At 49.1% G+C, this 23472-nt stretch overlaps 2 protein-coding genes across 6 annotated transcripts in view; one reads left to right on the top strand and one right to left on the bottom strand.

Annotated features, from left to right (window-relative positions):
• The window catches only part of SNAP47 (synaptosome associated protein 47), a 69229-nt gene extending 56171 nt beyond the window's left edge, over positions 1–13058 (bottom strand). The window contains exons 1-2 of one of the 4 annotated variants that reach the window (XR_003682782.2): positions 12726–12983; positions 1545–2089 (exon numbers count right to left, since the gene is read on the bottom strand). Coding sequence is in view for 3 of the 4 variants with exons in the window: in XM_028498355.2 (XP_028354156.1) it covers positions 1545–2089; positions 12726–12884 (704 nt within the window). In the remaining variant the exon portion in view is untranslated. Of the gene's footprint in view, positions 1–1544; positions 2090–3864; positions 3899–12725 lie in introns of those variants that run through there. The other 3 variants (XM_028498355.2, XM_055080249.1, XM_055080247.1) reach the window with 3 other exon arrangements.
• Positions 13059–13076: 18 nt separating this feature from the next.
• JMJD4 (jumonji domain containing 4) lies at positions 13077–21339 on the top strand. 2 transcript variants are annotated; one of them, XM_028498371.2, is made up of 6 exons: positions 13077–13603; positions 13862–14027; positions 16100–16225; positions 16620–16851; positions 17432–17578; positions 18026–21339. In XM_028498371.2, exons 1-6 carry the CDS (start codon positions 13339–13341, stop codon positions 18326–18328), a joined length of 1239 nt encoding a protein of 412 aa, XP_028354172.1. In that variant the 5' UTR covers positions 13077–13338; the 3' UTR covers positions 18329–21339. The 2 variants fall into 2 exon arrangements, with proteins under 2 accessions (XP_028354172.1, XP_007120318.1); XM_007120256.4 differs by having other exon boundaries at positions 16584–16851.
• The last annotated feature ends 2133 nt before the right edge of the window (positions 21340–23472 follow it).

Raw genomic sequence — 23472 nt, 5'->3', positions numbered from 1 at the left:
GGCTGGGGTCAGCGTTCTGCTCTGGGAAGCCATTTGAGGCCCTAAACTCTGTCTAACTAATGCTTCTGTCCTAGGGCCTTCGAGTTCTGGAGGATTCCAGCAGGTAAAGGGGAAGACAGTACTAGAGATTGGGTAGGAGGGCTTTTAGAGACTAGGCCTGCAAGTGACCTACATCACTTCTGCCACAACTCAGTCATATAAACCCCAAACTGCAAGGGAGGGTGGAAAAATGTCTAGCCATGTTCCCATGAGGAAAACTCACAAAGGTCTGGTGATCTTACGTCTCAACCACCATAAGCACCCCCTCTAAGAATAAGATGCAGGGCCCTGTTCCCTGTAGCTCTAGCATGATGCCCTTTACCACATAGTGCTTAGAAATAGCAACAGGTGGTAACTGCAGAGTGGGGTCACTCAGAGGCAAGAGGTCTCACAAACAGCAGCCATGCAGCCCTGGTCTGAGACGGGGGGCCCACACTCAGGGCCCATCACTGAGAGGCTGCCACCTCATCCTGAGCTCTCAAGCAACCATTCCAGACATGGGGGAGAGGTTATTCCTACTAGACTCTAAGATCCCTGACTTACTTTATATATCTTATAGTCAGTGCAGCGCTTCTCAAAGTGTGGTCTTTGAGACCCTCCAAAGGAGTCTGGGAGGTCAAAGTCACCTCATACAATACCACAACACTATTTGGCTATTTGGCTTTTTACTCTCATTCTCTCATGAGTGTAGAGTGGAGTTCCCAGAGACCATGTGACTTGTGATATCACAGCAGACTGACTGCAGAAGCAGGCATGAGAATCCAGCTGTTTTCTGCTAAGCTTTACTTTAAAGAGAGGTACAAAAATCTCAAACAGTGCCACTCTTCTCACTACACGTTTTGCTTTATAAAAGTTATTTTTCATTAAAAAAATGTTATTTATGTTACTAGGTCATGGATTTATCATTGTACTTTTTAAATAAGTAATTATTCAATTTCTTAGTTTTAAAAAAATGTGGTACATATTGGTATATATAACCCACATCAACAAAAGCTCTTTGGGTCCTCAGTTTTTAAGGTGGGTGGGGTGGCCCCCAAGACTGAAGGTTTGAGAGTGGTTAGTGCAGTGGCTAAGATGGCAGCTTCTGAAGCCAAAATGCTTTGGCTCAAACCTTGCTGCTCTACAGCTATGGAAAAGAAATTAAGATAAACTACGCTAACAAACTTAGTGTGTGTGATCTTGAACAAATTACCCAGCCTCTCAGCCTCAGTTTCCCCATGGGTAAAATGAAAAACAACACACTCTTCTTGTCTTGTCTGCTGATTCAGTAAGGTAATCCCCCTTCAACACTTAAAACTGTCCTTGGCACATACTGCACACTTAGCGAACGCTGGCCCTCATTACTTGCACGCCCACAGCAGTCAGCCCAGTGTAACTGTCCACAACAGGGGCACAGCTTGTGTTTTCACAAGCTGAATGTGAATGTGCAATAAATACATGATGATGGAAAAGATACCATACCACAGCCACCCAAAGGTCAGGATAGGATTACAGTGTTTGTTTACCTGTCAGCCACATCCAGGTCAGATTCCATCTTGTCCAGGCCTCTCGAGATACTGTCAAGCTGCTCGCCCTGATGGTGGAGGACTCTGGCTGTGTCTTCCAGACGCTTCTGGGTACAGGCCATCAGACCAGTCAACTCCTTCCCCTTGGTCATAGGGGAGGACGATTCCCCAACAGGAGCTCCTGACTGGGACAACAGCTTCTCTCTCCAGAAATGCTCGATGATGCTGAAAACGACATTTCGACTAGGCTGCAAGGAACTGAACCAGTGCTTGTTGTGGTCCTTTTCCAGGATGGTAATAGAACTGAAGATAAAATAAGAAGCTTCTTTCTTGATCTCAATTATACTAGAAAGGGGAAAGTTGACAAGAATTTCTCTAGTTTTATCAGTCATAAATTTTAGTGAGAGAGAAGTTAATGAAAGTTTTCCAGGGACCCATTGCTTCTCAAGTTCTAAATAATAGGAGCATGGCCAGGTGTGGACGCAGATGTCTCTGCTCATCTGGTTCCTAGGTCGGTTTGTACCACGGCCAAGGTCACTCTGTCTCTGAAGGAGAGGGGGACAAATTAGTGGATAGATGAGCCTAAAATAGGACATCACACTTGGACTAGAGACACTAGGACACTGACAGCAAGGGTATGGTCTGGATTCCAAGCACACTGGAGACTCCAGCACATGGCCAAGTCCTCACCTAGCAAGGACTCTCACACCGCCTGTGATAGGCAGGATGAAGACCTTGCCCTACTCAGCAGAGAGGTAAGGGCTGGGGCCAGACTTGTGCTTGACCCAAAGCATCAAGGTCCCCAGGGGCTCTTCACTCACCAGAGCACCCCCACTGGGACCAGGGTCCACAGCTGATGTGACCGAAAGAAGAAAATCACTGGAAACAACCACCCAAGGATTCTTCATAGGAACACCATCAGCTGTGATGAGCCCTATCAACTACACACTCTACAAGTTTCCAAACTAACATTCTCCTTTTGAAATTTTTATAAATTTACTTAGTTTCCTATAGAAAATAATCCTACAGACAACCTTTTCCATTCTTGTAATCCCAACTAATTTTATAGGGTTCTACATAATTATATGTATATATTTTATATATAGTTTTATAAAGTTATACGTAACAAAGGTGTACTATTCTTATCTACCATTTGCACTTATCAATGCATTTTTTTTTTGGACACGCTGCATGGCTTGTGTGATCTTAGTTCCCTGAAAAGGGACTGAACCCAGGCCCTCGGCAGTGAGAGTGTGGAGTCCTAACCACTGGACTGCCAGGGAATTCCCTATCGATGCATTTTAAAAAGCCATGAATGACAGATTTGAAACAACCCTTGTAGAACACTTAGTCCAACCTTCTCATTGTACAGATAAAGAATATAAGGCCAAGAAAAGATGAGGACTTTGTACAAGGTCAAACCACAAGTTCATGATATTAACATGGCTAGAACTAGGCAGGGTAATGCCTAGTCCAATGCTCTTCCAATTAGAGGTCCACCTGTAATATGGCATTTCTTCTTTCCTTTCTCCTCCTTCTTGCCTTCTTTCTTTCCTTCCTTCCCTCCTTCCTCAAATCCTCATTCTCTCTCTCTTGCATGCACGCACACGCACGCGCGCGCGCACACACACACACACACACACACACACACACACACACACACGAGTTTAACTATGACATGATTTCACTTATAAAAATAGGAGAAGAGGGCTTCCCTGGTGGCGCAGTGGTTGCGCGTCCGCCTGCCGATGCAGGGGAACCGGGTTCGCACCCCGGTCTGGGAGGATCCCACGTGCCACGGAGCGGAGCGGCTGGGCCCGGGAGCCATGGCCGCTGCGCCTGCGCGTCCGGAGCCTGTGCTCCACAACGGGAGAGGCCACAACAGAGGGAGGCCCGCATACCACAAAAAAAAAAAAAAAAAAAAAAAAGCCTGTGCTCCACAACGGGAGAGGCCACAACAGAGGGAGGCCCGCATACCACAAAAAAAAAAAAAAAAAAAAAAAAATAGGAGAAGACATAATATTATCTCTAAAAATATCGAAACGTGTGGACTTTCACAGAACGGGTACAGGGATTCTCTGTATTTGGTTAACAAGTTTTAAGCTCCCACCATGCCATGCTGGGCTGCAAGTACAAAAGAAACAACAATGACATAGTCCTTGGCTCATGGAGCTTAGAGTCCACTGGAATTCTATAAACTTCCTCATTGAGTTATATTCTAAAGACTCAGACTCTTCAATGTAATTACTGTACTAGACACCACATCAAGCAGCACAAGCCTGGACAGCAAAAAAATAAATAAATAAATAAAAGGCAGTACCTGCACCTGAAGAGCCTGCATTGAATTGAGATTCCTAATTATGAAGAAACAAAGTGATTTGAGATTAGGCAATGTATCATCAAATATGAAATATGTTAATGCAAACAAAACCCCAAAGCTCATAGGGTTGTAGGCATGATAAGGAATGTAAGGAAGTCTTAAGTGGACTATAGTGGCAGTCTAATTGGTCTCCTGCCTTTGGTACTCCAAAATACGCACCCCCACTGCCACTGCAATCTTCTTTCCAGAGTAAGAGAGGCCCCATCCAGCCCTCGGCCTCTCCCACCCTCTCTCTCCCTTGTGGGGCTGTATGGAACTTATGCACACTTACTGTACCTGTTAAATGGTAGGATGACCACTTGTTATTTGACTGCAAGCTCTCAAAGGGCAATGACCGTATTTTATTCATAATTCTAACTCAGGAAACACTTTGTGACTGAATTAATGGAACAGACACTCGTGGTTTATGGTATCTGTCCATCTGTGACCCTCAGCATAGCTAAGGTCAATGCTCAGGCTGGTCTCATCCTACTGCTTGATTAAATACTGCACATACAAGGTATGGACATTATGGAGGCAATTCTTCATGGTGCTTCTCCACATTTTATGTACCAAAAACGATCCCAGACTATCTTCCTTAAAACTGTGGACAGTGTCTCCCTCCTGGTTGAAAGAAGATCTGTTTCCTGACCAGGATAATAGGTCAGTGTCCCCTCGCAGGCAAGTGTTGGGCAGATTTGCTAGCAGTCCCCTCATAAGCTGTGACACAAACCCATGGTATATGCAGCATCCACCTGGGCCCTCAGAATGTAGGGGGCAAGGGGAACAGATGCACCCATGAATCCTGCTGTGCCATGCATAACAGGCCCTTTCTCTCTGACAGAGGGCCTCCTCTCTTCTGCCACATCTACAAAACTATGACAGGCTCACTCTTCAACTCGCAATAAAGTCTCAGACCCTTCACAATCCCCAGCAGTGATGTGCAACACAAAGATCATTCTACTTTGGGTATGGGTTCTTCATATGAGAATCTCTATTAAGCTAAATACTTAGGAAGCAAACTCTACAAATCGACTCTATCAATTCATAACACCCTAGGATGTTTCTACTTGACTTATGGGAATTAAAACTTTCCCCAAACTTTAATTCATTTTAAAAATAAGTACATGAAAAGTTCAGAAACAGGAGTCAGAATGGTGGTTATAACTGGGGAGAAAGGAGGCCTTGACTCTGTGGTGCTGGTAATGTTCTATTTCTTGCTCTGGGTGTATTAATTTTTTGATAATTCAAGATTTGTGCATTTTCTGTTCTTATGATTTGTTCACTTTTCTTCACTAATACTTCAATGAAGGATTTACTAAATATTTAGTAATAATATAAAATTTTATTAAAAATTAATAATAAATGTACATATATGAAAGATATACCAAAACTAAATTTCAGCTGGGCATTACAATTTCAAAAACATCTGAAATCACTGCCTTAGGTAGCAGCACAGCTGGAAGACTACAGCACAAACCTTTCATACGGACAATGGCAGGTATTCCCACTCATCTGTGTGTGACCCCTGGCTACTCAGCCCTGCTGCCTCCACTTCCTGATCTGTCAATGGGATAATAATTGTACCTATCCCACACTGCAGCTGTAAGGCTTAACTGAACTGATAACGTGAAACGTGCTTAGAAGAGTACTTGGCACCTAATATATGCTATAGGTGTTATTACAATCGTTGTGAATACTACAAAGTATCTACAGAACTAATTCAGCTCATCTATTAGGAATGTGGAGTCTACTCTTGATTCCATTTCTTTAATGACTGTTAAAACATCACCATACCCAGAATCTGTCATTTGGTCTCATTAGTTTTCACCACCTGATCAGAGTTGGCTATAGACAGCACCTGGCCACAAAAACAAACATGACAGTGAAAAAGAGGAGAAAAAAAGAAGGAAGAATGTGCCTAGTGTACACAAAAGTGTCAAACAACTTGATTCCATTATAAGAGAAATAAATTTAACTCCTATGTTAATCAGATTGAAGTACTTCCCAAGTACACTCTAGAACTTCTCTTAATCACAGTAGCAAGGGCTGACCCAAACTTCCCAGATATGCATATGTGCCAATCAACCTGTTACTCAGTACTACAAATCAGTCCAGTTTACCAGCTCTGCTAATTACTAACACCTGAAATTAGGACAAACCTAAAAGAAAGCTGCCATATTAAGCATGAGAGTTTTGTCATCACAACAAAATGATGTCAGGGCTGGAGGGACCACAGAGATCATCTCCAACTCACTTCACTAACAAATGAATGAGCACAACTCTATCACGGCAGAAGCTCTAAAAGTCCACTGATAGCTTGGCTAATACTCTTTCAGGAGTATTAGCATCTTCAAGTGTTTTCTCTGAGTTTCAATTCTGAAAAAGTAATAGCCTTAGGACCTACATATTTAAGGAGATACAATACAGTGCAGGGACCAGAGGGTACAGGGGTAAGGAGACAGAACATATACAGTTAAAGATAAGCAACAATTAGACTGCAGATACTTGCACTGAACTGCAAAAACAGTAGGTGGTAAAGAACATTCTAGAAGAGACTACTGCAGATTAAGACTATAAGGAAGGCAAGACTCCTACTTGAAAAATGTAGCAGGGCTGGAGCAGGAAGAAGCAAAGACTTTCCACTCTCAGGTCTGGTGCCACTTTCTTGTGCTTCAGTAGGAATGACCATTCTGAGTCACAGAGGAGCCTGAGGCTTATGGGGTCAGAAACTTCCCCAAGGAGACACAAACCCAAAAATCCATCTTCTTAGGCAACATGATGATGAATGCCAGACCAAGGGGAATCTCAACACTACAAAAAAACAATCTCATACTCCCAACTCAGCAGGGCTCTGTAAAGGATCCAGGAAACCCATGCTCTTATGTCGCTGGAAAGCTAACGAAGATCTCAGGTGTTTAAAACTCCTGACCTCCTGTACAGAAGATTGGTGTCATCTTCTTTAGGGGCTTTATCTGTCAGCTCCTCGCACACAGTGGGATTGTGTGGAAGCTCCCTGCGTGGGGCAGAGCAGCTTTCCTCTTTAACAATGGTTCACTCTGGACAAAAGGAACTGTAAAGCCAAAGAGTCTTCATCAGACCTTTCTCCCTAGTGAGAAGGACACTCACCTGAGCACTCTGACACAGACATAAAACAGACTACAGAGTGTCGCTGGACTAGGGCTTCTCACAGGACAGGGAAGCAAGAACGTGTAGACCTTCAGCTTTTATGACTGACACACCTACAGTCCCCCATGAGCTGTGAGGTCCCCGGCGAGCCACCTGCACAACCTGCTAGCACTGTCCTGCCATGAGGCCACTCGGCAGTTATTCAGATGTGAATAATAGAAAAGTTTTTACTCTCAGAATTAGGGACTACTAACCCCATCAACCATGGTTTTCAGTGTTTCTACGTCCAAGACAAATGTCAGAGGCAAGGTACCTCTGGCCTCAGTCACTACAACGTGCTCACAGCTCAGGTCAGCCCCTGAAACCAGCTAGACTCTGGTCCTCCTGGCTGAAAAGAGCCTCCTGCCACTTGGCCACACCCTGTCTGCCATAAACCACCCCCAAGAGAGTCGAGGAGGGGCCATATCTTGTTTACTGCTATTCCCCATACTTTGAGACTTTGATTTAGCATGAAAATTGAATTTATATTAACAACTGCCTGACCCGAGCTGTCATTCCTGAGAGTGTACTCTGAGAGGTATTCCTTGAGCACTGAGTGAGATTATGCACAAATACCCCAAAGAATTACTGAGTCTGGCATTGCAGCATCCAAGGAACCATGCTGTAGTTCCAACTCCAGCTCTGCTACAAACCTTATGACTGTGGAAAAGTTATTTCATCTTCTGCGCCTCTGTTTAACCATGAAAATAACTAAGAGACCCAAGGACAATATCAGCTCTAAATTATTCTAAAATTCAAAAAGAGAGAAAAGTTAGAGGAAAGAAAATTTAAGAGAAGAATGAAAACACTTCTCATGATTGTAGTAATACAAGAAATATGAGAAAAGTACTCAGGTTTGACAAATACCAAGGAAAAAGCAAAAGGAAAAACCTGTGGCCACAACTTTTCCTACCACGGATTTCCATGGCAGCTTTCCCAACAGACCAAAATAAATGAGGATTAAGTGGAAGGGCCAAAGTGAGAACAACATTCCCGTGTGCATTAGAATGACCCCACCGACACCCTCCCTCTCCCTCAGCTGAGGACTCTGATACCACACCTGTCCCTGGGTGTCCTGCCTTTCCTCTGGTCTCCGTGCACAGTTTGCGGGAAGCAGTGTCCCCGCTCCCTCCCTCAAAGACCAGATTCTAGTCTGGTCTCCAGCCCTTCAACACTAGGAAAGGGCACGCTTTTTTTCCCTAAGGGCCAGGTAGTAAATATTTTAGGTTTTGTGAGCACATGGTCTCCCTTAAACTATTCTGCCATTGTAGAGTAGAAGCAGCCAGCGACAATACAGAAACAAAGGGGTGTGGCTGCTCCAATAAAACTTCACTCATAAAACAGGTGGCAGCCAGACTTGGCCCACAGGCCATAGTTTACCAACCCGTCCTAGATCATCTCATCAGTTTACACTCACGCTCTAAGACCATCTTAAAAGACACCCTCCCCACATCCCCGAAGTCCTCTCCACTTACTGCTCCTCCAAGAGACTCCAAATGCTTCCCTCCCAGCCACCAGCCAGGAACCTCCCCCTCCAGACAGGCTCCTGTCCCCGCCACTCACTGACACTTCTCTGTCCAGGCCTCCAGGTGGCCAAATCCAATGCCCACATCTGTTCTAAGCTCTGTCCAACACACCTGCCCATCTCCTGAGACACATCACGTCTTGGTTTCCTGGATACCATGCTCCCCTGGTCTCCCACCCCCTGGGGCCTGTCTTCAGTCTCCTCGGCTGATTCTTCCTCTTCCACCTGACTGCTAAATGCTGGAATGACCAGGTCACAACCTTGGTCCTCTTAATCAATACTCTCTAAGTGAGTCAACACAGTTTCACAGCATTAAATATCACCTTCCAGCTGTTGCCTGGCCTGCCAAACTTTCCTCTCCAGCCCAGACTCTCTGAGACCTGAGTATTGCCTGGGCATCTCCACCTGACCATCTAAAAGGCACCTGCAACTTAGCAAGCCCCTCCATCTGCTCCTGCATTTCAGTGAAGGCACTGGCAGGTGAGTTCTCCTGGATCCCCTCTTCCTCATCCCTCTCAATCTGTCAGCAAGTTTGGGCAGTTGTATCACATCTGCCGTCTGCACCGCCCCCCATCCCCACAGCCACACGACTATGCAACACTGTCATTACTCTCCTGGACAACTTCCCACCTGACCTCCTTGTTTCACTCTGCCCCCCACTACCCGTTCTCTAGCCAGCAGCCAATGTGACAGTCATAAAACAAAATTAGAAAACATCATTCTTCTGCTGAAACCCTTCCCCATGTACCTCGAGTAAAGTCCAAAGTCGCCACTCAAGTCACGTAGGCTTTACTAACTACAGCCTCACCGCCCAGCCCATACCCTCTCTCTGCTCTGCTCTGTTCCTGTCTCAGGCTCCCCACCTGCTGCTCCTGGGACTCTGAACAGCCAACTCTACCTCACTCTCCAGGTCTCTGCTCCAGTGGCATCCTTGCCCCTTCACCAACCACAGCACTCACCAACCACAGTACTCACCATAATTCCAAAAAGCCTGTGAATGTGTTTACATGTTGACCAACTCAGTCAACAATAGAGAAGGCAAACATTACAAGGAGGGTGCCTTGTGCACAATGCTGGTGCATCATAGGAACCCATTAAACATGTGTTGAGTGAACCACAAATCATATGATGTGAAAACATTAACTGTGTCCACTGTGGACAGTTTTCTTCCCTCTATCTGCTGAACTAGGTCTTCACTCTATGCTAAGTTCACGGAGTCCTTATTTGGTCCTCACCTGCTGTAAACTGGAACCCACATCTTCCAGTGAAAACACAACATGCCTGCTGAATTAGGGAGAAGAGGTCATGGCAAAGTACCTCAAGAGTGTTTGAGACTAATCCACACAGTGATGCTCCTGGGGAAGAAATGAATGGTCACAGGGACTGAACTTATTAACACACTGCAATTAGTATAATGGATCTCTTTTAGCACTTCCATCAGACCTGTGTCCTGGAGTAGACTCAGTATCAAGTAAACATCCTATTTTTAGTTAATTTCCAAAGTAACAGACCAAGCAACATTTTATACACCTTCCAATAACTCCTGACCACAAGAAGGCTTAGAGTCAGAACAGTGGGAGCAGTGTCTCCAGGCACCAGTGGCCAGTCTTTTCCATTACCTTCACCTCCTGCTCCTCAGAGGCTCCCACTTTCAACCGGGGAGGTTTGGGGGTGTTTGTTTCATTGCAATAACATAGCCTATTCACATGGTATGCGCTATCTTTCTAACCTCTCAGAGCAGACAACTAGGATTTTATGTTATTCCCACTGCATTTCCTACAAAATGCTAACTTTTAAACTCCACTCCTGCCATTTTTCTTTCTGGCTCTCTGTGGGGTGTGTCACTGAGATGTGACAAGGCTTAGAGCAGTACCCTGCTCCCAGATTCTGAGTCAGGTTTGGGTGGGGCCCAAGAATGTGCATTTCCCACCAGTTCCCAGGTGATGCCAGGGCTGCCGTCTAGTGGCCTTGGAGGGACACAGACCTGTGTTCCAGTCCCCTGTTCTCACTAGTTATGTCAGAGCCTCATGCGTACAGTTGTGATAATACTGTCAACACCAGCGAGCCATCATGTGAACTAGGGGAAATACAGGACAAAATGCCTGGCCCAGGGCAAATGCTCAAGAAAGGAGACCTTTTCTCCTACGCTGTTACTGGTTCAGCTGCCCCAACAATCCTGGGGAGCATGTGGATCTGCTGGCCTAAAGCATCCCCTTTCTTATGAAACTTAGTCTCAACCACATAACTTCAGAAGCTGGAATCCTGGGATTCTTCCCAGGCAATGTCTATCTGAATTTCATATTTCCCCTGTGAGGCAAACTTTGGGCCGTATTTCCCAGTTCTTTAGACAATTATGAACATTCTGCTTCCCCCACTTTTTCTATTTGCCTTCCATGATTTGCACTCACCACAACTAAAATTAAGGAATAATTAAGGAAATAATTAAGGTCAATATGTGGCAAGAAATTGACATCTGTTAATTTTTTTAATAAGTTAAAAGCAGCAAAAGCTTACATATATAAACTTACATACATATAAAATAGAGAGACTGTGTGTGTGTGCGTGTGTGTGTGTGTGTGTGTGTGTGTGTGTGTGTGTGTGTGTGTACAGGGAGGGACAAAGAGAAAAAAAATGAATGAATGAGTGCATGCCTGGAAGGATAACTCTATATCAAGAAACAAAAAAATACTCATCTCTGGATGGAATTAAGGGTGACTTTTTTTCTCCATTTTAACTTCCCAGTGCATTCTAACTTTCTGCCTAACACTGGCCCAATGAAGAATTCCACAGCTTGACCATGTGAGGCACAATGAGACAGACTGGGAAGGGAGCACAGCGCATGCAGAATCACACAACCCCTCACACTGCTCTGTTTGCAACGAACTCTCCACTCCAACATCTTGCCCATGTTCTCAGCTCCCACTTTAGACCCTTCCTCTACCTGGACTTCAGACTCTCCCTAACTCACTTTCTTCCTAGTCCTCCCCTTCTCTGCCTTTCCCCACTTCCGGTCCTCGCTGTTCACCTTCTGCATAAGCTTCATACCCCTTGGAAAGAGTCCCCCCTCAAGCCCTGCTCCAAAGCTCAGAGCCCTCATATCCCCAGAATCTCACTTATGCCATCTATAAGGGTAAATAAACAAGATTACATCTTCACTGTTTAACAAAGGGGAAGAAGTTGCCCCTTCCCTGCCCTTTGAGTGTTTCCTTTCATCAGGAATGAAACAAACTCAGTGTTCAGATTTTACAGGGCACAGTCACCACCTGCTGACTCAGAGCGGTAAACACGGACCTCCAGAACTGAGGCAGGAGTCTCTCATCAGCCGCAGACTACACAGGTGCATCTATTTTTCCCTCAAGGAGATGAGAGAGGTCTTAACAGTTCATTCTTCTACTTCCTTGTGTGTAAAATGTGTGACGTTCTGCCCAGCTCTGTACTCTCTTGAAGATGCCTACATGCATGTAATCTGCTCATACAGTAATGAAACTGTTTTCTTCCTTTCCATATTGATATAGGTAGGAAGGACATCTATTTCTCCAACATGCTGAGACCCTGACGTGTCACCCCCACCCAAGTCCCTCTTTGATGTCCCCCATTTCAGGTCTGCTGGTGTGCACAGCCTCATATCCCCACCCTTGATCCCCCACACCTTCACTACAGACCCACCCTATTCCCCCAGCATCCCCTCCGGGTCCCCACCACAGCCCTAATACCCCAGCATGCCTCCAGGTCCCCACCATGCCCTTCAGGTCCCACCATCCTCTCCTAGTCCACAGCAATTCCTCCGGGTCCCCAGTATCGCCCTAGGCCCTCAGCACCTCCCTAGTCTCCCAGCCTCCCCACCAGGTCCCACCATCACCTGCAAGTTACAGCATTCCTTCCAAGTCCCCATCATCCCCCTAGGCCTCCACCATCGCCCTAGTCCCCCAGCATCCACTCCAGGTCCCCAGCATCCCTCAAGACCCCACCTTTGGCCCTTGTGCCTCTCTGTTAGCCCAGCCCACATCCCACCACCTTCCATAGTCCTTGGAGCATTGGAAAGAGGAGGAGTCCTCACTTCGGCGGTAGCGTTAGGAGGGACCCTGACGGAAGGGCACAGGCCCAGCTGCAGACTGAAGACACGCCTTACCTGAGTCGCGGGGGAGGCGCGAAGTCGACAAGACTCAAGGCCAACACCGTTCAACAATCTCTGAAGCCGCGGGGGCCAGGGGACCCGGAGCTGTGAGGACAGTGCTGTGGGCCGCTCCTGTGCCTGCGCCAGGTGAGAGCCGTAGCATGCAGCGAGCATGCGCCCAAAAACTGGCTCTCCGTGTTTCAGGCTCGGGCAGGAACTTAGACCGCGGGATCTAGGTTCCGCTCGAGTGCTCCGGGACGACCGCGGCCTATGAGTGTCTGTACCTCGCCGGTTTCGCTCTGGCCGGCGCGGGGCTGTGAGCCGCGGGTGCTCAGAGCGTGTACTCCGGAAGTAGGTTTAGCAAATACTTCCTTTTTCATCTCCCTGTTTAAAGAGCAGAGAAGTGGGAATCCGGAAGCCGGATTCTGGGCCTCCACGAGCACTCCCTCTCCAGCAGCCCCTCCAACTCCGCGCAGCCCCTGTGATCGCCCCGCAGCCCTCCTTGTGCCCGGCAGCTCCTCCGACACCCCCCCCGAGCCCCGCCCTGTTCCCGGCAGCCCTCCAGATACCCCCGGCAGACTCCCACCCCACGCACCCCGCACGCCAGGGACGCCGAACCTGGCCCGGGATGGACAGGGAGGCGCGCGTGTTCGCCGAGAGCCACTTCCGAGGCCTCGAGGGGTGTCTCCCCGGCAGGGTCTGCCCGAAACTGGACCGCGTAGACTTCATCGAGAAGCCGGACTCCTTTTCCTACGCCGACTTCTTCAAGGGTTACCTGCTCCCTAACTTACCCTGTGTTTTCTCCAGCGCCTTCACCGAGGGCTGGGGCAGCAGGAGGCTCTGGGTGACACCCAGCGGAAAGCCCAACTTCGATTATCTGCTTCAGAACTATGGTAAGGAGTGAGCGCGAGTGCCCCGGACAAGAACAGCATGAAGTGCAAACACAGGACTAGACTCTTAGGTCGGACTGTGAGGGAGGGCGCAAATGAGGACAGCCACAGAGGGCTTGAGGGAGGCAAGGCATGAGTCACTCCCCAGAAGAATTCACCTGGAGACGGTGTAGCAATGAGTTGGAGGGTGGACAGGGTCAGGGAGGATTGACAGGCTGGAGGACTCTCAGAAAAGTCTTGTCCCTGACCCTTTCCTTTCAGGAGACGTGGTTGTACCTGTTGCAAATTGTGGGGTCCGGGAATACAACTCCAACCCCAAAGAACACATGCCCCTCAGAGACTACATCAGCTACTGGAAAGAGTACATTCAGGGAAACTACTCCTCTTCACGGGGCTGTCTCTATCTCAAAGACTGGCATCTGTGCAGGTAAAGGAGCCTGGAGGACTGGCCACAGCACTGCTTTTCAGTTCTGAGTGAGCCCTGGCTGCACACGGAGGAACTCATCTTTTCCCCAGTTCGGAATTTAACCCGCTTTCCTCAGCCTGGTTAGAAGTGTCATTCTCTCCAATCATGGTCATCTCACCATGCCTGCACAGGCTTGGTTGCTTATGAGGAATGTAGGCCTGGCAGAGGCACAGATGGGCTATGGTTACCCACCTCTACTTTGTCACATTTGCCCAGAACCATGCTTGTCAGCTTCACCTCCATCTAACTGGCAGCATCCAGCCTTTGCCTGTCCTCTCAGATGCCCCTGGGACCAGCCTCCCCTGTCCAGACCTACTTCTCCAAGTCAGGCCTGTTATCATCCACCTTGGCTATTGCCAGTCTCCAGACTAGCTGCCCCGCCTCAAGTCCTACACCCCACTGCTAAAGTCCAAGTGAGCTTTCCAGCAGGACTGTGCCCCACCCATTTAAAACCTCCATCACTAACAAGCAATGCCAACTCTTTAACAAGGCCTTCCGAGATCTGTTGCCACTCACCACATGCTTCTTCCACCTGGGGAGCTCAAAGGATGTGCTCTGAGAAATGCCTCGCTCTTGTGGGCAGCCCCACCCCTTCTGCTGGCCTTCCCACTCTCTGAGGTGGTCCTCAGGTTTTGTAGCCATTTCCCCTGCCAGGGGTGTGCTTTTCACAAGCAGAGAGGAGGTCCTAGTCAGACCTCCGCCATCTAGCACAGGGCCCTGGCACAGATCAGATGCTCATTTAATGAATGAGTGAACAGTCGAATTCTTGTTTTGCTGATGGAGGAACTAAGACTCAAAAAAATAAAAAATTCAGGTCCTTGTGATTCCCAAGAGCAATCCAAGAGTACATGAAGAGCACCAGCATCCTGCTCAAAGTTTGCCCTTGGTACTATCTGCCACACAGCTTCTTACTTGTCAGAGAGACCTGGCCCGGCAGACAGTCACTAAGATGCAACCAGACTCTGGTCCTAGACTTCACGGACTCATATTCCAACAGCACAGGTGGACTCATAGATTCAGACACTCGTGCACTGTGAATTTGTGCTTCAGATAAGCAACGAGTAGTTTTTTGGGTATAAGTATGTCCCAGGTATTACAAGGGGCATACTTATCCTAGAAACTTGTTCACTGTTTATTTGAAATTCAGTCTTGAGGAAGTGTCTTGCGTTTTCCTTGGCAACCCAAAAATAAAAAGAACAAAGGAAGGCTTGGATCAGGCAGGCAGGGGTAGCCACAGGGGAGGTGATATCTGAGCAGGGTTTTGAACGATAAGCAGGAGTCTGTCACTGTACAAAGGCATGGCAGCGGAGGGACCTGCATAGTGTTTTGGGGAACTACTGGTGGTTTGGTACCACTGAGGCTCTCCCCTGTCATGGCCTCTGACCGAGAGTGTTGTGTGACCATGTTGTTGGTAGAACTGCACTCTCCCTTGGGCTGGTTTAGAATGCTCCTCTGTTTGGGAGCCCATTGGTTGGGTTGTGGGGATGGACCCAGGGGAGTGAGGGGTTGAAAAGGACCTCCGTGTACCTGGGCTGTCCTCATGCCTGGGCCTGTGGCTTTGAATCTGCTCGGCAGAATCAAGGTCACTGGTGTGGTTAAAAAAGTGGAGGAGGCCCCCAAATTCAGGAAACCAGCATGATGCAGATGATGCATTTAAACCCCAGCTCAGCCAGAAGCTGAAATCCTGGAATGGGTGTGCGAGCGGCCAGGAACATCTAGGTCACTGCCTGTACAAGTTGTCTAGGCTGTGTCACAGCACCCCCCAAAGCCATTTCATCCGCTTACAACTCTGGTTCAGTCGTTTGGGCAGGGATCAGCTAGGGCCACTTGGGGCTGTGGTCATCTGGTGGCTGGATTATGGCTGGGTGGTCTGAGGTGGCCGCACTTCTGGTGGTTGGTGCTGACTCCAGAAGGCAGGTCAGGGTCATTCACATAATTTCAAAGCTCTCATGATATTTCATGCACTCAGGACGTGGGTGCCGGGAGGTTGGTTTGTAGCCACTTCTGCTGTAGCTTCATGCCACTTTCTAAAGGGACTCCTCGGCGGAGGGCGTGTTCACCCTGCCCATATACTTCTCATCTGACTGGCTCAACGAGTACTGGGATGCCCTGGACGTGGATGACTACCGCTTCATCTACATGGGGCCCACCGGCACCTGGTAACCACCTGTCTGCTCCCACCCACCATCCTACACCCCGTCCCTGGTCACTCTCCTGAACCTTCCTGCTGGTGTGTCAGCTCTTGCCCAGAGCCTCTCAGGGATTCCTGTTAGCCAGGTAATGGAGTCGGCTGCCAGGTCTGGCATTTCTAAGCCCACTTACCTCTTTCCTCTGTGGAAAGAGCTCATGCACCTCCTATGTGATGTTCCGGGGTGGGGGAGGTTTGGCCCTCCCACCTGGCTCACAGGCCAGGTGTGAGAGCTGGGCACCACTGAGGCCTCTGAGCCTGGTCAGTCTACTCAGAAGAAGCAAAGCCCACATCCAAGCCACACGGCACCAACAGAAGCTCTTGCACAGGTCGCCGTTCCATGCTGACATTTTCCGCTCCTTCAGCTGGTCCGTCAACATCTGCGGGAGGAAAAAGTGGTTCTTCTTCCCACCGGGGCAAGAAGAAGCCCTGCGGGATTGCCACGGTAGCCTGCCCTACGACGTGACCTCCCCCACACTCCTGGACAGCCGCCTGCACCCCATGCGAGATCACTGTAGCCCACCACTGGAGGTCACACAGGAGGCAGGCGAGATGGTGTTTGTGCCCAGTGGGTGGCACCATCAAGTCCACAACCTGGTATGCTGGGCACTCCCTACCCCATGTGCTGTGGCCCAGACGGGTCAGGGAGACAGGCCACAGGGCTCCACTGGGCTGACTCTTACCCCCGTTCACCTGTGCCCCTTGGCCTGCTCAGCAGCTCTCCTTGCCCTCGGCACCTTCCTAAATGCGTTCCTGCAGAGAGAGGGCCGAGCCCACCCGCCCTGATCCCATAGAGTGGGCAGGCTGTCCCTCTGGGAGAGCCTGGGTATGGGATGGGGCAGGCCATGGGCAAGGCTGGTACTGCATGTGGCTATGTTGGTTCCCTGCACGCAGCACTGCTGAGGGCCCCCAGCCTCTTTCCCTCCCTCCCATGTTGCTTTCCTGGGCAACAGTGGGCAAGGGGTCCACACTCTGTGGTGTTGTCCGAGCCTTTAGGGAGCCCCATTCTGGGCTAATTGTGGATTCAAATGATCCCAGCTCCCTCTTCTCTGCTGGCTCCCATTGGGAGATGGAAGCAACTCCCCCCAGCTGAGGAAGGCTGAGAGGACTTCAGGACGGGGAGGGGACAGTGCCCCCTGTGGGCTCACGGGGACAGCCTGTGCCCTACCCCTTCCAGGAGGACACCATCTCCATCAACCACAACTGGGTCAACGGCTGTAACCTGGCCAACATGTGGCACTTCCTGCAGCAGGAGCTCTGTGCCGTGCAGCAGGAGATCATTGAGTGGAGGGACAGCATGCCCGACTGGCACCACCACTGCCAGGTGGGACAACTGGTCTGAGCAGGTGGGGGGCACAGGATGAGGCTCACCAGGGCTATAGGGGGGGAATTGGTAGGGGGCTCACCTGAACCAGGACCACAGTCAAGGGCAAGAGGGTGCTCACCTGGCCCAGGGCGTCAGTGGGGGGAGGGTATGGAAAAGCCCCAGGACAGCCTGCAGTCTTAAGGGAGGGTGTGGTCTCTAAGGTCAGATCTGTAGTCTTGGGGGCCTGGTGGCAACCAGGCCTACCTATGTGAGTGAGGGTTCTGGGGCTTCCAGGCTGCAGGACTCAGACCCATTTGATCACTGGCTGGCCCCCAGGTGTCTCCATCCTCGAGGACTGGACCGTGTCTCAGGGCCCTTTGTAGCCTAGACTTGACGCAGGGTCAGCAGAACTTGCCGAGAGTTGTGAGTGAGCAGCAGCTCACTGGTTGTTCCTTTCTGGCCCAGGTCATCATGAAGTCCTGCTCCGGGATTAATTTCGAGGAATTTTATCACTTCCTCAAGGTCGTTGCTGAAAGGAGGCTTCTCCTCCTGGCGAAGGGGATGGGTCCTGGCAAGGTGGAGGGCGGCAAGGGCACCAGGCTGGGCCCCCAGCAGGCCGCTTTTGACATTGGCCGCATAGCTGAGGTGCTGGAGTCCGTGGTGGCCCACCCTGACTTCCAGAGGGTGGACACCACTGCATTCTCACCACGGCCAGAGGAGCTCCTACAGCAGCTGGAGGAGGCTGTGGCCGCCACTACATCCCTTTAGTGCATGCTGCAAGGATCGGGGGCAACACATCCTTGGGGGACCCTGGAGGCACCAGTGTGGAAGGCAGTCACCCTGTGCTAGGGTCCCTTCTGGAAATAAAGCTCTGTCCTCCTGTGTGGCCTGGGATGTGTCACCTCCCTGTTGAACTGTCACCTCGTCGTCCCAGGCACAATTCCTGCTCTTTGGGGTCTGACATGTCCTGGCTGTCTGCTGGCATCCCTGGGGCCCCGATGCCTGTCCAAAGGGTCCAGGCTCCTTGTCCTCATGAGGCCCAGCCAGGACTGGGAACTGGATCCGGTGGGGGCGGGGGCGGTGCATGGGGAGGTGTTGGTCATTTGGACCCACGGCAAGGAGGCTGGGAATGTGCTGGGGACTCAGGAGTGGGGGTGGCATGTGGCTAGGTTTTCTTCTCCCCCACACCCCCAGCATTCCCTCAGCAAAGGTCAGCATCCAAGCTGACAGGCCTCCCATCCGCAGCAGTGCAGGGCAGCTGGCTCGTCTGGCAGGGCCCCCTCTGCGGTAGCACCACATCCCTGCATGAGTCCACACATCTCCCACTGGAGCAAGACCCTCAGTGTAGGGTGGAGACACTGGGGCCCAAGGCAGCCCCAAGACCAAAGGCCTGTGTCTCTATCCCACACTAGAACCACCTGTGCCCCCCTCCTCCCCAGCAGGATCCTGAGCCAAAGATGTCTGTTGGTCAGGGCTCTAGGCCTCATGTGCTGTCCTTCATGCAAGCCCCCCAAGTGTCGTAGGTACATCATTGACATGCCACTTGGGCCCTGCTGGCAGTAGGGCAAGGCAAAGCACCAGTGAGTTTATCCCCCTCCTGCTTGCTACAGCACCACCTTTCCCCTTCAGAGACTCTAAGCCCACCCTAGCAGCTGCATACCCAGTGAGGGAGAGGGCCTTGCCCACGGTCTCTCTGCAGGCCAGGTAGGGCTCAAAAGGCCAGCTGGAACCTGGGCCTCTTCCACACTTCATACACCTGTTCTGCACCATACTACTTCAACTCATTGAACACCCACTATCCGCCATCTAAAGTCACTTTGCAAACAGTGTTTGATTCAACAACGACTCTTTGTGCACTCATTCTGCCCTGTCCAGAATTTTTTGTCATTGCAGACTCTTTACACTTGTATGTACCGTCCAGTTTCCACTTCTTGCACACCTATATTACACCCAATAGTCAGAGTTTCAGGATTCTCCAGAGAAATGGAACCAATAGAATATGTGTAGAAAGAGAGGTGTTAAGGGCTGTTGATTGTTAAATCTGCAGGATAGGCTGGAGACCCAGGGAAGAGTTGACCTTGCGGTCTTGAGTCTGAAGGCTGGAAACTCAGGCAGGGTTTCTGTGTTGCAGTCTAGAGGCAGAAGTGCTTCTTTGGGAAACCTAGGTCCTTTGCTCTTAAGATCTTCAACTGATTCGATGAGGCCCACCCACATTATGGAAGGTAATCTGCTTAAAGTGTGTTGAGTTCACAGCAACATCCAGACACTGGCATTTAGCCAAACAACTGTGCACCATGAACTGACCACACTGGCACATAAAATGGACCATTGTAATCACTCCCCGCATATTCACTGGTCACTCTACTTCATCCAGTGCCCACTTCTTATGACATTGACCAGTGTCTCCTTGCTCACTCACTGTGCAATTCAAAAGCCAATGACTCATTTCCATTTGACTTGACACTTTGCACACCTCTTTGCCATTCAGTCACTGTTTACACACTCGCCATGTGCAGTTCAACAGCCAATCTATGCATGTGCATCCCACTTTCACTCCAGCACACTTGCAGCATTTAACAATTGCTCCTCCCATGCTCACCATGAAATTTTCTATTCTCACACACCCACTGTGTGCTATTCAACAAAGTCTTGTTGCACCCACTGCAAGAGTCACTGAATACTCCCTAGGGCCATGTTATCAACTACTCTTCACTATTCTTCCAGCTTCCGCTCCTATACCGCCACTGTGCCATTTAACAGTCAGTGCTTGCGCACTCACTGCAAAACAACTACTCTTTTGCACGTTTCTGTCAACTTATCAATCTTTCCTTGCACATTCTGCACCATCCAAATTCCACTAAGCCATCAATAATCAACTCCTTTGCAATTGCTATCTGTAGTTAAACAATCATTTGCTCCATTTCGCTCTATTCTGTGTCCGCTTCTTGTATTCCCACTTGCATTCAACAGTCACTTGCACAAATCACTTAGGGCCTGGCAGAGGTGAGCCCTGGTCTGTGTCTGAGTGACAGAGCTGTCACAGAGGAAAGGGTGGCTCAGAATTGCCCTGCCTTTCATCTGTCTCTTGCCTTTATAGGCTGTATATTTAGGGGATGTTACTGAAAATAGGTGACAGGGTGCAGGCTGAAGGCTGTATAGGGTCCCAGGGGCTCCCTCCCTGTGCCTGGCATTAGCCCTTTAGCTTCCAATCCTGGGAGAAGCCCCAGGAGGGGACTCAGGTGAGTGCAGGGCAGTGTGTGTTTCCCACCCAGATTGGAAGTACTCTAGTGTTTAATTGGTAGAGCTGTGTCTGTGCTGCCCATGGATTGTTGGTCCTGGTGGTACACTTCCTCCCCTACTTATCAGGCTGCATCTTTCAGCCCTTCCGACATGAAAGGTTGACATCCTCTTGACATAAAGTACATTCATCAGGCCCCAGCCAGAGAGAAGTGACCTCATGTACCTGATCAGTGTACCTGATGGTGGACTGGGGGCCATCTAGGGCATTTCTGGGTTAAAACAATTATACAGGGCATTGCAGGGATGCTTATAGAACGACACCCAGCTATAGGCCTAAACTCTGCATCACAAATCTTTCCCCTGGATAAGAAATAAGCAGGAAAAAGAATTCTGAAGTCTGAGGAGTATTCAATTTAGGTAAAGTGCTGACCTTGGTGGGGAGGGATGATGAAAAATCCTGCCTTCCCTCAGTCTTTTTGCAAATAATCTTCCCCTGGCTTTTTCCTTTCCATGTTTGTTTTTTTTTTTTTTTTTTTTTTTACCATTTTCCCCACTTAGGGCTGATAGAATTCCAGAGTTTGACCTACAGTTTCCTAATTGGTGGTCAAAAGATACCTCAGCAAGAGAAGCAGAAAGCTCTCTCCAGAATGTAGAAAAGCAGCCATTGTCCTGGGGCAGGAAACAGTCCTGGCAAGAGTTACTTTTAAAGATGCCCAGTTTTCAGTGGTTGTTGCTATGCCTGTGAAAGTACCTTCAACCTCCAAGTCCCCCGAGTTCTGAGGGGCTTTCTCAGCTCCTTGCCCAGTTTAATGATACTGAAACAAACGTCTCTGTGAAAGATGGACTTGGGCATATCCTTCACAGAAGGGTAGCTGGCCCTTCCTACTTCTCCCACATACAATAAACTGATGGTCCTCAAGACTTATTTTTTATTTTTATTTATTTATTATTTTGCGGTACGCGGGCCCCTCACTGTTGTGGCCTCTCCCATTGCGGAGCACAGGCTCCGGATGCGCAGGCTCAGCGGCCATGGCTCACGGGCCCAGCCGCTCCGCGGCATGTGGGATCCTCCCGGACCGGGGCACGAACCCGCGTCCCCTGCATCGGCAGGTGGACTCTCAACCACTGCGCCACCAGGGAAGCCCCCTCAAGACTTATTGAATGAAGAGTGAGAGTGTCTATCTCTTTTTAAACACAAGAAATGAAAGAACAAAACCACAACTCCCAGGCTATAGTAGAAATGGGATTTTAATATAATATTCCAGTGCAGCTTTTGCTATTTACAACGATAGTAAACGTTTTCTTTTTTTTTTACAAAAAAATCAATCACCCTCTCACCTCCTGTGAACATTCCCTTCCCACTGACCCCATCTCCTGTGGTCTCATAAAGTCCTTGGTGCCTGACACTTGCAGTGGCACCAGACAACATCAGTGCGATTCAGCTGCCCCTCACCTGGTGAAGAGCAAGATATGTGAAGTGGCGTTTCTCCTCTACTGGGCGAGGGGGGTAGCTAAGTCCATCGCTCTCAATTGGCCTTGATGATGGAATCTAGCCTGAGAACGCGGTGGGAGGCAGGGCCAGGACCCCTGGGAAGGTAATAGGCAGGTGCTGTGAGTCGTGAAGATAGAACTGAAGTTGTCAGACCCATTGGGTGTGTGAGTGCTCTGGGATGCCTGTGGGCACAGATGACAATGGCTGGTACCTGTGAAGGAATGAGAGAAGTGTACAGAGGGCAATATCTGGCAGCAGGCAGGGCACTGTGCCCATTGGCAGTGCTCCTCAGCTAAAGTTAACTAGCCTTCTGGTTCCCAGACAGCAGAAGGCACCTAAGGCAGTAAGAAGGTCCACGGGAGTCCAGGTCAGCCTGTCAACTGTTAGGTGTCATACCCAGCCAGAAGAGGTTCAGTGGTGAAACAAGCCTGGAGGTGGCCTGGGCTGTCACGTTGGGAGCAGGGTGCCTGTCTGGCCTGGGCCACTCCAGTCTGTAAGTTTTTAGCTCATCCTGGAGAGGGTGATCCTGAGGCTAGCTATTGCCAGGAGTCAGTTAGAAGATGCCCTTTGTGAACCAGAAAAAGAGCAAAGTAAACCTAAAAAATAAATATTAGAGCCAAGATGAATAGAATAGGGAACAACACAGCAATAGAGAAAATCAACAAACTAAAAGTTGTTTCTCTGAAAAAATGAAAAAAATTGATGAACCTTAACCTAGATTGATTAAGAAAAAAGTAGAGAAGACTCAAGTAACTAAAGTCAGAAACAAAGTTGGGACAACACTACCAACCCCACAGAAATAAAAGAGTTTATAAGAGACTGTGAACAATTATACACCTACAAATTGCATACTCTAGATGAAATGCAAAAATTCTTACAAGCACACAAATTACAAAACGGGTGAATCCTACCAAACATTTAAAGAAAAACTAACACCAATTTGCCGCCAGCCGCGGTGGGTCCTCAAAGTGCAGCAACAATCGACAGCAACAATCGACGAGAGGGGGTAGGGAACGGAAAGCACCAAGGTATGGGATCAGAAGGGCACAAACAACTGATGGTTGCAAGGCAAATTTATTAACAAAGCATAGTCATATATATACCCCTAAAGCAGGGACTTTGCACAGTCATTGTGCCCTAAAGCAGAAACTTTGTATAAACATTGTTCTATAGAACTGGT

The sequence above is a fragment of the Physeter macrocephalus genome, chromosome 2 (genome assembly GCF_002837175.3).
Source record: "Physeter macrocephalus isolate SW-GA chromosome 2, ASM283717v5, whole genome shotgun sequence".
Classification (NCBI taxonomy): Eukaryota; Metazoa; Chordata; class Mammalia; order Artiodactyla; family Physeteridae; genus Physeter; species Physeter macrocephalus.
The sequence above is the reverse complement of the archived record's forward strand: the minus strand, read 5'-3'. Positions and strand labels throughout refer to the sequence as shown.

Coding starts and splice junctions, on each gene's coding strand:
- JMJD4 (XM_007120256.4), top strand. CDS start 13,339: ATGGACAGGGAGGCGCGCGTGTTCGCCGAGAGCCACTTCCGAGGCCTC. Junction 14,028..16,099: donor AAAGACTGGCATCTGTGCAG/GTAAAGGAGCCT, acceptor CACTTTCTAAAG/GGACTCCTCGGCGGAGGGCG. Junction 16,852..17,431: donor ACCATCAAGTCCACAACCTG/GTATGCTGGGCA, acceptor TACCCCTTCCAG/GAGGACACCATCTCCATCAA.